Source organism: Furipterus horrens, unplaced genomic scaffold (assembly GCF_987537825.1).
Source record: "Furipterus horrens unplaced genomic scaffold, mFurHor1.1.pri manual_scaffold_4, whole genome shotgun sequence".
In the NCBI taxonomy this organism is placed as follows: Eukaryota; Metazoa; Chordata; class Mammalia; order Chiroptera; family Furipteridae; genus Furipterus; species Furipterus horrens.
Window position 1 is genome coordinate 42976494 of NW_028327174.1, and position 13654 is coordinate 42990147.

General features: G+C 32.6%; 1 protein-coding gene across 1 annotated transcript in view; it reads left to right on the plus strand.

Moving 5' to 3' along the window:
* Positions 1–13654, plus strand: part of MUC19 (mucin 19, oligomeric) — a 28389-nt gene that overhangs the window by 14116 nt on the left and 619 nt on the right. The window contains exons 12-25 of the mRNA XM_090275118.1: positions 1269–1404; positions 2760–2852; positions 3488–3572; positions 3753–3890; positions 4550–4699; positions 5554–5648; positions 6069–6195; positions 7934–8180; positions 10332–10384; positions 10527–10627; positions 10863–11014; positions 11599–11737; positions 12738–12842; positions 12937–13131. Of these exons, the coding sequence (XP_090131244.1) occupies positions 1269–1404; positions 2760–2852; positions 3488–3572; positions 3753–3890; positions 4550–4699; positions 5554–5648; positions 6069–6195; positions 7934–8180; positions 10332–10384; positions 10527–10627; positions 10863–11014; positions 11599–11737; positions 12738–12842; positions 12937–13131 (1816 nt within the window). The remainder of the gene's footprint in view (positions 1–1268; positions 1405–2759; positions 2853–3487; positions 3573–3752; positions 3891–4549; positions 4700–5553; positions 5649–6068; positions 6196–7933; positions 8181–10331; positions 10385–10526; positions 10628–10862; positions 11015–11598; positions 11738–12737; positions 12843–12936; positions 13132–13654) is intronic.

Below are 13654 nucleotides of genomic sequence, written 5' to 3' on the forward strand. Positions count from 1 at the left end.
TTTTCAGTATTGATATTTTATCTTTTGTTTTTTGAGGAATACTTAGTGTGCTATTTGTATAAAACATGTGAGCTTTCTGTATATCTTTAAAAGATAATGTTTTTCACTAACTGAAATGATGTTTTGAATTATGATCTAGGTGGTGGTTGCAAAATAGAGCAAAGAATGATACAAGACTATGGTTACAATAATGAAACAGTAAATGTGCTAATTGCTAAGACTATTTAATAAAATGTACAATCAGAAACAACCCAACACTTCTCAAATAACTTTATTGAGGCTACACTGATGAAGAGATATTTTCCAGAGTGAATTTTAATGTGCCAAAAGTTAATGTAGATTATTTCTCTTGATTAAGTAGCTTGACTCTTCTTTTTGACTACAGCAAGAACTTCCTGACCAGAGAGATTTCTCCATTACTCATTATTACTTTTCTCAGAAATTCCAAAATCTGCAGGACTCCAAAGAACTTTTCTAGAAATATATAATATTCTTCTGAGGACCTCATTTGAGTCAATGAAAACCAATCTGTTATTTATAGTATAATAGTTTCCCTAAAAATAGGAAGTGTTTTATTGATGTGGTAATTATTAATGATAAGTATGAATAACAATAGCTATGATTTATTAAATGTCTATAAAAATGTTGTTCAGGAGAAATATAATGTGAGTCACAAATGTCACCCACATAGATAACTAACACTTTTTAGTTTATTCATTTAAAAAAACTCAAAAAGAAACAAACATGTGTAATTAATTTTAATCTTATATTTGATATATCTAAAACATTATTATTTCAACATAAAATTAGTATAAAAAGTTAACAAGAGATTTTACAATTTTTTTCTTATAGTCTTTGAAATCTGTGTACATATTTCATTTGCAGCAGATCTCAATTGGAACTAGTCACATTTCAAATAATCAATAGCTATATGACTGTACTATATGGGACAGTGCAGGTCTACAATGTGGCAAATAGCAGGTGCTTTAATTCTAACAGTGAAGTATATTCCAGAACAAACAAACCTTTGAAATCCACTTTACAAGTTTTTATATATTTAATACAGGCAGATGTTATTATCTTATTCAATGGAATTCATGTCTTTTGAAATACCAGGATACCACAATCAATGAGACATTTTATGAGCTGAGATGTTGGGTAGGGAATGCTTATGGTCTAATAAAGTTCAACTAAATATCTTAATGTAAATTGTAATTCTTTTTAAAAAACAATTTATGACCTTTAACATAACCATTTTATTTTAACAGCACATGCCAAGAAGCAAAGTGGTCTTGCACTGAAGCATTGTGTCCTGGAAGATGTAAGGTGGAAGGAAGTTCAATTACCACCTTTGATGGTGAAAAATATAACCATCCTGGGAACTGTCACTTTTTAGCCATCCATGTATGTAATATCCTGGGACACTTGAAAAAACTGATACAGGCTTCAAGTTATTTTTTTTAACCAATTTGAAACACAATCTTCATCTTCACTTCCTATTTAAAAAATAAATAACAAACAGCTGTTCAATTCCTGGTTATATAGTTTTATATCTGTTTGTTCTCCCTTATTGACAAAGACAACCAGTATTACCTGTGCTCATTAGGATTTTCTACTTTACAAAAATGCCCTTTTCATCACTAATAATTTTCTAAATATCTTGGAAAATTATTTGTTCTGCTTTTCTTTGCATGTAATCACTAGTGCCTTAAATGAAACCATCTTTTATATTTTATGATACATCTTCTTCTTTCATCATTATTCTTTTACATTTATTTTTAGTTTTTATGGTACAACATTATCAGTGTGATAGAGGTTGTCCTTATGTTTAAATCCTCTTCAGTATTAAAATTTTTAGTATTTTGAACTTCAATAAAAAGGGGAATTCCATTTTGTAATTTGTGCCATTTAAGCATAAGAATAAGTAATTTTATTTAGTCTTCCTGATAAAAAACCAAGTTGAGCAAAATGTGTGATTCATGCAGTGAGAGTTGTCCAGTAATCTAAGAAATGTAGTTGCTCCTGTTAAAAGTCAGTTTTCCAAAATCTTTTTTCTTTCTTTCCATGCTCCTCATGTAATCCGTGAGGATAGGGGATGGAAAAAAAGAGAGGGAAATATGCCAAAATGTGTAGAATATTTGCTTCTTATAGATTAGAGATTCCTAGATCTTAAAATGAGAACTGGAAGTCAATGTTTGACTTGAATAATATTATGGTTTTACAAATTAAGTATCTCTCATATTGGATTTAAACAGACATTGGGGATTGTCCAGAGAATAAACAAGCTAGGTTGCTTCTAATTCTCCTTGATCTCTATAATGCAGCACCATTCCCTTGGAAGAGAAGACAAAAAAGATAAAGATAAAGAAAAAACAATCACTATAAAAAACCCACTAATATAGACAACATAGATAGAGCTGATGGAAGATACTAGGACAATCTGTAAAGCAATTGGCCAATTTTAGACTATACCCGGACTATAGTAGGTTTCTATTTTCAGAGCAGAATGATTGTGGATAAGCATTTTGGTGGTGAAAGAAGACTAGACTTAGGGTGGTGTGCACACAATGGAATGAATATATGGATGTTGTGTTATAAATCTGTACACCTGAAATGAATATGCTGTTAACCAATATTACCCCAAGAAATTTAATTAAAAATAAAATGAAAACATGCATTGTGAATGAATCACATAGTAATAACATATAATCAATAACATTGTAATAAACATTTAAATGAAAAGCAATTTTTTTCCACAGGATAAAGACTGGTCTGTTAGTGTTGAGCTTCGTCCATGTCCAAGTGGCCAGTCAGGAACATGCTTAAATAGTGTTACACTCCTCTTGAATTCGGTAAGAAATCAGCTTCCTAAAATTTATTAAGAGCAATTGTGAATTGATTTAATTTACAAATTCAGAATTTTTGAGGTTGAAGAAGAGAGGCTTTACTATGTAAATAAAAAGCACAAATAAGATTATAGTTCCAAAAATCCTTAAATATATAGAAATTTCCACAGATGCACAACTAATGTGCTAATTATATTGCAATAGATCAACCTTATGTGCTTATAAAATTATTGAATACTGTGGACCATTTAAGATGGCAATTATATTTGTTTAGCATTTTATGTATGAGAAACTATCATCTTAATTAGAAATAGACCTAAATGAGGAGAGAGAACAACCACCCCAGTGTTTGGCAATTTCAATCTATTTGACCTTTGGGAATCCAGTTATCTTCTCGGGTCTTAGATTCCTCACCTACAAATCAGGGATGAAGTGTCCTTTACAACTTTCCTCAAAAAGTTGGTATGAGAAACAATGAAGCAAAGTACGAAAAATGCTTTAAAATTTTCTATATTTTAGATATTTATAAATTAATTCAAATTAAGCATGTTTTTATGGCAAAACATTGTAGGTTTATATATTACATTAAAGTGAAATAATTTTATAAATTAATATGAACTAACATGTATTTTAAATTTTAGACTGGTTCAGTTGACAAATATATATTCAATAGAGATGGAACAGTCACAAATGACAAGATTGGAACTCAACGGTATTACTATTCAGGTAAGTTTAATAATACCATTAATAATACCATTTAAAAATAAATGCAGGAGGCATTTATTTTTTAGCATGTTAAAGATATTAACTGTTTCCATTTAACATATATTAAAGAATAAAAGCATTTTAAGAAATTAAAAACTTTAGTGTATTAATTATTGCTATTACTTTTAATTGTTTTAACAGACAAAATACAAATATTCAAGGCATTTTCTTCATACTTGCAAGTAGAAACATACTTTCATGTAAAAATGCAAATACAGATTGACCCTGTGATGCAATTATATGTTTCCATGCCACCCAACCAATTCACAGACACTGTAGGTAAGTCCTCTGCCTGTGTTTTTATTTCTAAGGCTCTAATGTGACCATCATTTATTATAATTTTCAATTGGCTTTTAATGACATTAAACCATAAAGCATTTTTACTTAATCTTCCAATCTTCTTTTTTATATTACAGTAAAATAATTCTAATTTTCTTTTTATAGTAAGTGCATTATTTATTACAAAATATATTCCCAAATGGTCCTCAATAATTTATACATTTTAAGGTTTTAAATTAAGGCTTCTGTTAAGTGATATTTGATAATAGTTAATTTATCATTTTGTTAATATACATTAAGGTTTTGATCTATAGAAGACTAAATGAAAGTATTATGGATATAAATCTTTTGAAAATCATATTTCAAATACATTATAACTTATTTTTCTGTCAATAGATCACATGTTCATATCTTTCACTGAGGTTTTTCCTATTACAGAAATCAGCTCTTGTCACTGATGTTAAACAAAGCAAAAAAAAAAAAATAGTTATAGCAAATCCTGCAGTTACTTACATGTGTAAAGACTGATCAAGACATTCTCTTAGAAAGCTTCTATAGTTCTGATTTGAACAAAGAACTGAACTTGAAGTTAGGATATGAGTCCAAAAAGTTGAGCAGATAAGGAAATGTAAAACTTTGTCCTGTTAAACTTTGTACAGGACTCTGTGGGTCCTATAACAACAGAGCAGAGGATGATTTCATGTCAAGTCAGAATATATTGGAAAAGACATCTCAGGCATTTGCTGATTCTTGGGAAATGATGTCCTGTCCTAAAGGAAACCCAGCTTCATGCATCAGTATAGAAACAGGTAATGTTAATTAAATGCTAAACTCTGTAATTAAATATTAAGTGCTAGGAATTATATACTTATTCTGGTAATGATAGGAGACTATCAGATAATTCTCGTTTTAACTAGTGTTTGCTGTACTATCCCATTATTAGAGGAAACAGCAGAGAAACTGTCTGGCTGAGGGTATTCCTAGCAAACACATCTTTCATGGGGTTTTGTGGAGGGGGCGGTGATCTCAACTGTCATTTTCTATACCTATTCTTCCTTTTTTATACTGTTTTCTCCATGGTTATAGAACAACAGGGTTAGAAGAGACTTTACAGATTATTTGGTTTATTATCCTTTCCTTTTAATTTAGTCATGGAAGTGATCATTACTTGAATAAGAGAGATTCACTCAAACCACTGAGCCACTTAGCAATAGAGCTATAGCTAGATCCAGGTCTCCCAACCACTGTTTTCAAATATATTAGTTGAACCAAACCCCACATCTACGTCTCATTAAGAAAACCATAAACTTGGGTAACAGGGGTGAAATGATAGCAGTGGTGTGGTGGCTTCATTTACCAACTTGCCAACAAGTATATGTTTTAAATTAAAAGCACTAAAATAAATAATCTGGTTCCCTTTTTATCATTTATGTGTTTAAACTTCATTTCAGAAAAAGGTTAGCTGATTTAATACAAAAGTCCTAAACTAATAACGATTTTGCCTCTATGGTTTAAAGTATTTCTGATTATATCATGCTAGTTTTTATATAGTGATAAAATTCAATTCATAAAGGCAAAACTCAGTTAAACGTTTATATTTTGTCTTTCAATTAAAAAATATGGCATTATTAATAGAATTTGTGGGTGCTTTAATTTCTTCCAGAAAGATTTGCTGAAACTCACTGTGAAATTCTTCTTGATTCAAGTGGGCCTTTTGCTTCCTGCCATCCAGTTGTGAACCCTAAACCATATCTGGAGGTATCTGCATCTAACATTAACAATTTTGGGGGAAAATACTTTGATAATATCGAAAGAGGCATGTAGATATTAAAATTTTTCACAAAAGCAATCACTGAAAATAGATTAAGATATATGTTTATATTGAACATTGAATTCCACATTTATTCAATTGTTAGATATAACAACTTTAATTTAAAAACTGCTACAAAAATGAGGAAGAAATCTTAAATGATTTTCTCTTTCTGTCTTTTCTAAGTTCTTTGCAAACCCCATTAACAATTGATTTGTTGTTTTACAAATTTTTGAAAAGAAATGTTTCCAAAGTTTCGAAAATATTTTTTCAAGTAAAAGGAGTGGTTATGAAGTGAAGCATTATACCCAGTTTATCTGTTCTGAATATATTTGTAATATAATATAAACTTGTTTCTTATTTTAAAGGAATGCAAAAAACACACTTGTACTTGTGAAAACAGTCAAGATTGCCTGTGTACGATTTTAGGCAACTACGCGAAAGCATGTGCTGAGAAGGGAACATACTTGGAGGGGTGGAGAACTGGACGATGTGGTAAGAAGGACGAAGGCTTGGGATAATTTTACTTTCTTCCCAATTTTACTATAGTGTGTGTATGTTGTGTGTGTGTGTTTGGGTGTATATATTTAGAAATTTGTCCTTGGTTCTTTCAAAGGCGATTTTCTGTTTCTGATACAGAATTTACCGTTAGTTGCCAGAAGCACAGTTTAAAACACTGTGTCTCCTGGTCCTGGGAAGGGGAGGATGAGCTTCAGGCACCAGTGTGGCATTTTGGAAATCAGTGTGACAATAGGCTGCCCCAACTATAAAAATCTTTATCCTTCCTGGTGCTGCATTTACACTTTGGGGGATTCATACCAAGGAGAATAATAATATTTTAAAATATTACAAATGTATATTCCTCTTCCCTGATTGTATTGATTATTCAAGATCCATGTCCTCTTTCATTTTTGTATTAAAATACTAATATTCCTTTGAGAATCTGCTCCATCTTCATTGGAGTAAATTTCATTAGAACTACCAGTCAAAGCAACTCACACTCCCAAAGGACAAGGGATTAGCATATGACTTAAATAAAGTAACTCTGCCCATATATACAGATATCTTTGAGTAATTCTTGCATTTTTACTTCTTGACTGATTCCTTCTTTCTTGATTTAATATGTTCATATTTTACAAGAACAGAATATATATATTTATGTATAAATATGTTTCTGTTCAATTATTGTATGCTGAAATTGAAATAATGTTTATTTTAATGAATTTCTAAATATTAGAAATATTAATAAATTGTTTATTAAAAACCAAATAAAAATGAATCAGTAAATTAGAGGCTCAGTGATCCTATTTATAAAGTCTTGCTTGTTTTCAAATACATATTGCACTATTAGAATGCAACTTCAGAAAATACTTGATTTACTAAAGTAACACTTTGTAGAAAAACATCTTGTATAGATCAAACTTAATAACTTATATAGGCCATATTCAGTCTATCAGTAAGTTCATTAAGTTCACCTTCCAAATTTCTCTAAAATCCATTCACATTTCTGCCATCAACCTGGTTCAAGAAACCACTATTTTTTTCTCCTAGAGAGACTTCAATAGCCTCCTTTAATATCTCTCTTATTGGTTTCCTCTCATCCATTTTCTACAGAAAGATCAGTGTAATCTTTAAAGTAAAACTAAATAAAGCTAACCTGATCATGTGACTCAGTCTAAAACAAGGCAGTCACTTGTCATGGCTCTAAAAGACCAAACTACATAAGAGGGCCCTGTGAGTTCTAAAGGCTGACTCTGTCTCTGGGCTTATAGTGTCTATTCTTTCACTAGCTCTTTAAAAGAACTTCCCTCTCTTCTAGTTTATGTTGTTTCCCAGACACAGAATTATGTCTCTCTAGGCTGCCTTCATGCTGTCCCTCCTCTTCACTATATGCAGGGTCCCAGCTGTACGCAGTTAGAATTTTCTCTCTTGCTTTTTATAGCACGTAATCCATGTTCTTCCCCCAGGAATATAATCTGCTTGAGAGCAGTGTATTACCAGTCTTGTTGATAGGCTTTATCCCTAGAAGAATATGTAAACATACACTAGGGACTCAATATTGACTGAAAAAATGAAAAAAGTATTTTTCTCTATTACTTATCATCTCAATTATGAATACTTTACTATAATATCTATAAATATCAAAGTGAAGTAAAGTCACTAATTTTTCTGGAGGTGTATATATATATCTCCAGAAAAATAATACTTGCTTTTCTTGTCCCTATACCAACAGATCACTCTTGTCCAAGTGGCCTAGTTTTCAAGTACAATGTAAAAGCCTGCAATAGTTCTTGCCGATCATTGTCAGAAAGAGATAGAAGCTGTGATGTAGAAGATGTTCCAGTTGATGGATGCACTTGCCCTGATGGGATGTACCAGAATAATGCAGGAAATTGTGTTTCAAAATCTGAGTGTGACTGCTACATAAATGACGAGGTCATGAAACCAGGAAAACTCATCCATATTGATGACAATAAATGGTATGGAGATTACATCTATATCTGTCATGGCTTTACAATCCAGGGACTATCCTTTTCAGAGAAATAGTCTTTTGCTAGTTTGATGTCTTGTTAGATCTGTCATATTCTTCATTTTATATTTCTTACTAAGATTTGTTATTGTCCCCTTTAACCAGGAGTTTTCACTGCATCATCATGACTGTAACTGATTATCTCATTGTTTGGTTTTAAATACCAATAGAAGAATATTTTGGCAGCTCTAATGTACAAACAGTGCAAAACAATTTCCTATTCAGGCAATGTTTTCTACTTGTTTCTCGGCATTCATTGCTCCACAAAACTTATTAAATAAGTATCTCCTGTGTGCTAGGCCTTGTTATGAGTGCAGGAGTGCAAAGACAAGTGAACATGGTCTTAGACTCACAGAGTAAGCAGGGTGTGAGGAGGTTTGTATATTATAATATGGTAGCAGAAAGGGCCAGTTGCTACCTGGAGGAGACAGAAAATCTTCTCAGAGAAGACCAGCATTTGAGTTTTCCTAAGGGACGAATTTTTTCCAGACAGAATTCTGCTGTAAAGAGTGATTTCCAGTAGAGCAAACAGAATACACTCATGCAGAAGATGCTTGACAAAGTATTGCACATGTAGGTTGTTGCATAGGATTGGACTGGAAAGCTAGGCAGTGGCCAGGCCATACTCAGGAAATTAAACTTAGTTCCTGGGCAGTAGGAGGATTTGAAGAATTGTTATTTTGTAATGGTTATGGAGGTTGTGCTTTTTCCAAGTAATTTATCCATATGTCTAATTCCATAGACTGACATAGCAATTCTTAACAACATAAGTGCAAAAACGGAGTAACCATTTCAAAACACTTTGGATGCACCTTCTCTGTTTTCTTGGCTTCCATGAAACATTCGTTTAACAGTGAATTACGCTTCTTGGCCATTTAAAAGGAAAGCATAGGTAACAACTTTTTAAAAATCCTTACCCCAGGATACATTTTTTGATTTTAGGGAGAGAGGGAGAGAGAGAGCAAGCGAGAGATCAACATGAAAGAGAAACATTGATCAGTTGCCTCCTGTGTGTGCCCCAACCAGGGATCAAACCTGCAACCTCGGCCTGTGCCCTAACCGGGGATTGAACCCTCAACCTGTTTGTGTGTGGGACAATGCTCCAACCAACTAAGCTACCTGGCCAGGGCTAAGACATTTTTTTCCCCCATCAAAGCACACAAATCATTTGGTTGGGGTTTCATAATGATATTTTCTCTGTAGATATTGGCATATCAGTAGATTTCCTTTTTAATGAAATTTATGCTACCTCTTAATTATGTTTGTCTTCAGCATCACCCTATTTCCGGCCCCCGTGAACTCTCACTGGCACTATTATGAGAGCAACTTTGTTTTTTTGCCCTGTATGTCTGCCTCTGACACATGTTTCCTACACTAGGGCCAGAATGTCTAACCTAAAGCACTATTTGGATTGTGCTACTTAGCTGCTCAGAAACTTTAATGGTGACACTTAACTGAAGAATAGAAACAAAGATGCATGTTATTTAAGATCATTGGAAATCTGAACCGACTTTACCACCTCTCCCTATCATACATCCTACCTACTAACTAAACAAGTTACTAGAACACACCTTATTCTTTCCTGCACCACAGTTTTGCATCTCATCAGCAGTATCTGTTGAATCTTACTCATCCATCAACATCCAACCATCTTTTCTATGATGAAACTTTCTTTGAAGTCCATAAAACCTTGTTTGTACATCCCTGTAATACCTACAAGGCTATATCTTATAATTTGGTACATTTGCATCTTCTAGTGACTTTGTCTCATTCATACTACCTCTTGTGATAAAACAGGTCGTTCATGAATGAAGGGTTAAAGCTACTGTAACAGTGGTTCATGAATGAGGGGCTAAAGTAGCTGTAAAAGGTATTGTCATTGAAATTTGATTTTTAAGGTGAAGGGATTAGCCAAAGAACATATATGGATAGCCCTTAGGTACAGACAACAGTGTGGTGATGTCCAGAGGGAATGGGGGGTATGGAGAGCTCTGGGAAGAGGTGGGCAAAGGGGGGCAAATGGACACATCTATAATAGTATAAACAATAAATAAATAATTTTAAAAAATAAATTTTATTTATTTATTTTTTTAATTTCCAGTGTCTGTCAGGATGGAATTCTTCTTTGTCAGACTCCCATTGATTTAACCTTACGTAAGTGTTGAAATCATGTTGGAAGCTTAAGATACCTACTTTGGTTAACAAAACAAAACAAAAGAAAAGAAAAGAAAACAAAACAAAACAAACACAAAAACCCTCAAGAGGCCCTTGAGTAACAGCTTCCTTTATTCTGCAGAGAATTGCTCTGGAGGGAGTGAATATTTTGACTGCAGTGATCCTAATGCACAGAGAAAAGTTGACCGTACATGTAGCACTCGGAACATACCTAATTTTGATGTAAGTAACATGACATCAGAGTTTAGCTCTTTAAAACTTTTCACTGTTTCCTGGCAGAAGTAACTAAAATACCAATGAAAAATAATTAGGTCATATTTATCGTGTGTTATTTTGACTTGTCCAATGTTGACACTAAATGCATACCTGCTATATTTATGTGTTGTACATTAATGCCAATAATGGGACGTGTTTAGAGCAGTGCCTTAAGTTATACATTTTGTATTTATTCCTGTAGGAGAACTTGCCTTGCAAACGTGGGTGCTATTGTCCAGTAGGAATGGTTCGAAATTCTAAAGGGAACTGTGTCTTTCCTGATGACTGCCCATGCTCATTTGGTGGACAAGAGTATGACCAAGGAAGTATCACCTCAGTAGGCTGCAACCAATGGTACATAATAAAGGATTACTATGTTATTTGTTTTGGATATTAGCATGTGTACAGTCTGCTCTTATTTTTTTTATGGGAAAGAAGAAGTCATGCTTTGGGATATTTGAAAAACTGATGGTCAAATGTAGAAAAAAATGCTATTTCTTTAAACAGAAATTTTATATAACATATATGATGAATGTCATCAAATGTAATAAAGAAAACTGCAAAATTTAAATCAATATGAAACATTGTTTTTAATTTTTTAGTTTTTTATTTTATTTTATTTCTTCTCATCTAAGGACATGCTTACTGGTTTTACAGAGAGGGGAAGGAAAGGAGAGAGAGAAGGAGAGAAACATCAATGTGAGAGAGAAACATAGATTAATTGCCTCTTGCACACATCCCAACCAGGACCAAACCCACCATCTAGGCATGTGCCCCAATTGGGAATCAAATCTGTGACCATATTGGTTTATGGGATGATGCTCCAACCAACTGAGCCACACCAAGCATGGCTATTTTATGCTTTTTTACAAAATCAGTATGAGTATGTAAATCTTGGATTAATATAATTACCAGATTCTATCTTTGCTTTCTTATAGTACTTGCATAAAAGGATCTTGGAGCTGTACACAAAATGAATGTCAAACTACGTGCCACATCTATGGGGAAGGTCATGTTCAAACTTTTGATAGGAAAAGTTACAGCTTTGATGGTCTCTGCCAGTACTCATTTGTTGAGGTAATTAACATGTTTTACCCAGTTTTTCTATATTTGTTACTTATTATTTATTGTACATGAACTCTGGAGAATTTTATTCTCAAAATGTTTCTTTAAGCCCTTTTTATATTTCTCAAAGGCAATACAATGTAACGAAGTAATGCTGACTCTGAAGGCAGACAACCTAGATTTAAATCCTGCTTGACAATGTCTCAGATGTGTGTGACTTTGTGCACATTCCTTAACCCTTCTGTGTCTCAGTTTCCTTATTTATAAAAATGGAGTGGAAATAGCCCCAACTTGACACTGAATTAAAAAATATATTGGCACATGCACTAAGTGCTTAATAAATGTTAGATATTATTATTATTTCAAGAATAGCACTATCAGTAAAAATGACAGCATTTTATGAGAGCTTCTTTATCAAGCAAACATATATTTTATTACATCTAATTATTACAATACTAAAAGGCTGATAGTAGTATTCTTATGATTCAGATAAGAAATGGAGGTTAGAGAGAATAAGCTATGTGAAGTACTAAGTACACAATGCCATATTCAAACACAATCTATCTGATTCCATAGTTTGCTACATACAAGCTCCTTCCTCAATAACACTTAATAGGCTGAAATTTGGATTGTCTTATATTTATGCATTAGTCTTGGTTGAATATCAAGTTTTATATAAATCACTGAGAAAAAAATTTACCTTTAGCTATGTATAGTGCCTAGAAATAAATTTTTAATTACAAACTTATATAATTTAAATACTTATATATCTATGGTATAATTCTAAACCTGTATAAAAGTAATAAGAAATGGCTGAGTCAAAACCAGTTAACTAGTTTGGACTCATCCAAGGCTACCATTGTTCTTTGGAAATTACATAACAAATTACCAGCATATGGTAATTTATTGAGTTTAAGATGCCACTGACTAGGAAATAATTGTCTGATATAGATATAGTAATTGAGTTCCACATCCTTGTTATTAATAACATTTCATAACTTAATTTTTAAAGGATTACTGTGGTCGTGAAAATGGCACATTCCGTATTTTAACTGAAAGTGTCCCATGCTGTGAAGATGGGCTCACATGCTCAAGAAAAATCATAGTTGCCTTTCAGGTACAGTACTACTTCTCTTTAGTTACTTTTTCTCTCAGATAATGAGAGGCCAAATAAAACTGATGTAACTGGAAATATATCTTTTAATTTACAGGATCAGAATGTAATCTTGCACGATGGTAAAGTAACAACAATCAAAACTACAGAAAGTAGGGAATGTGAACTCAATGGAAATGCATACTCTGTACATACTGTTGGCCTGTACTTGATTCTGAAATTTTTCATTGGAATAACTGTGATTTGGGACAAAAACACCAGAGTGTCTGTTATATTGGATCCAGAGTGGAATGTACGTACATCTCTAATAAGTACTTAATTGGGAAGCAGAATCATTTCTGTTACTGAGGATTACAGATAGAAGCATAGGTAGAAAGTGAGGATGGTCATTTTTGTTATAGAACAAGCCCTCCACATCTATTCAGCCTTTGCAGGTAATATGAAATATAATCAAAGATGATAGAATCTGGTGAAAAAAATGCAGTAAACCCAAGGCACTCTAGTTAGCCATGTTTAGTTATTTGAGATTATTGCATAATTCACTTTTGAGGTAATTGGTGTATATATAAAATTAGCTGTCCTCCTGAGAGCAAATATTCTAAGAACCTAAGAGTATACTCGTGTATAATTTGAAACTAGTAAATATAATTATTTTTTAAAAATTATTAAGGCATTTATCTTAGTTGATACTAGATCATTTTATGACATAGGATGTCTTGGATTGAATGGGAACCAAATCTTATCTACAGATTATGGTTTCTTTTCAAAATTTGAAATTATAATTGATTCATGATGATATGTGTTATTATTATTTA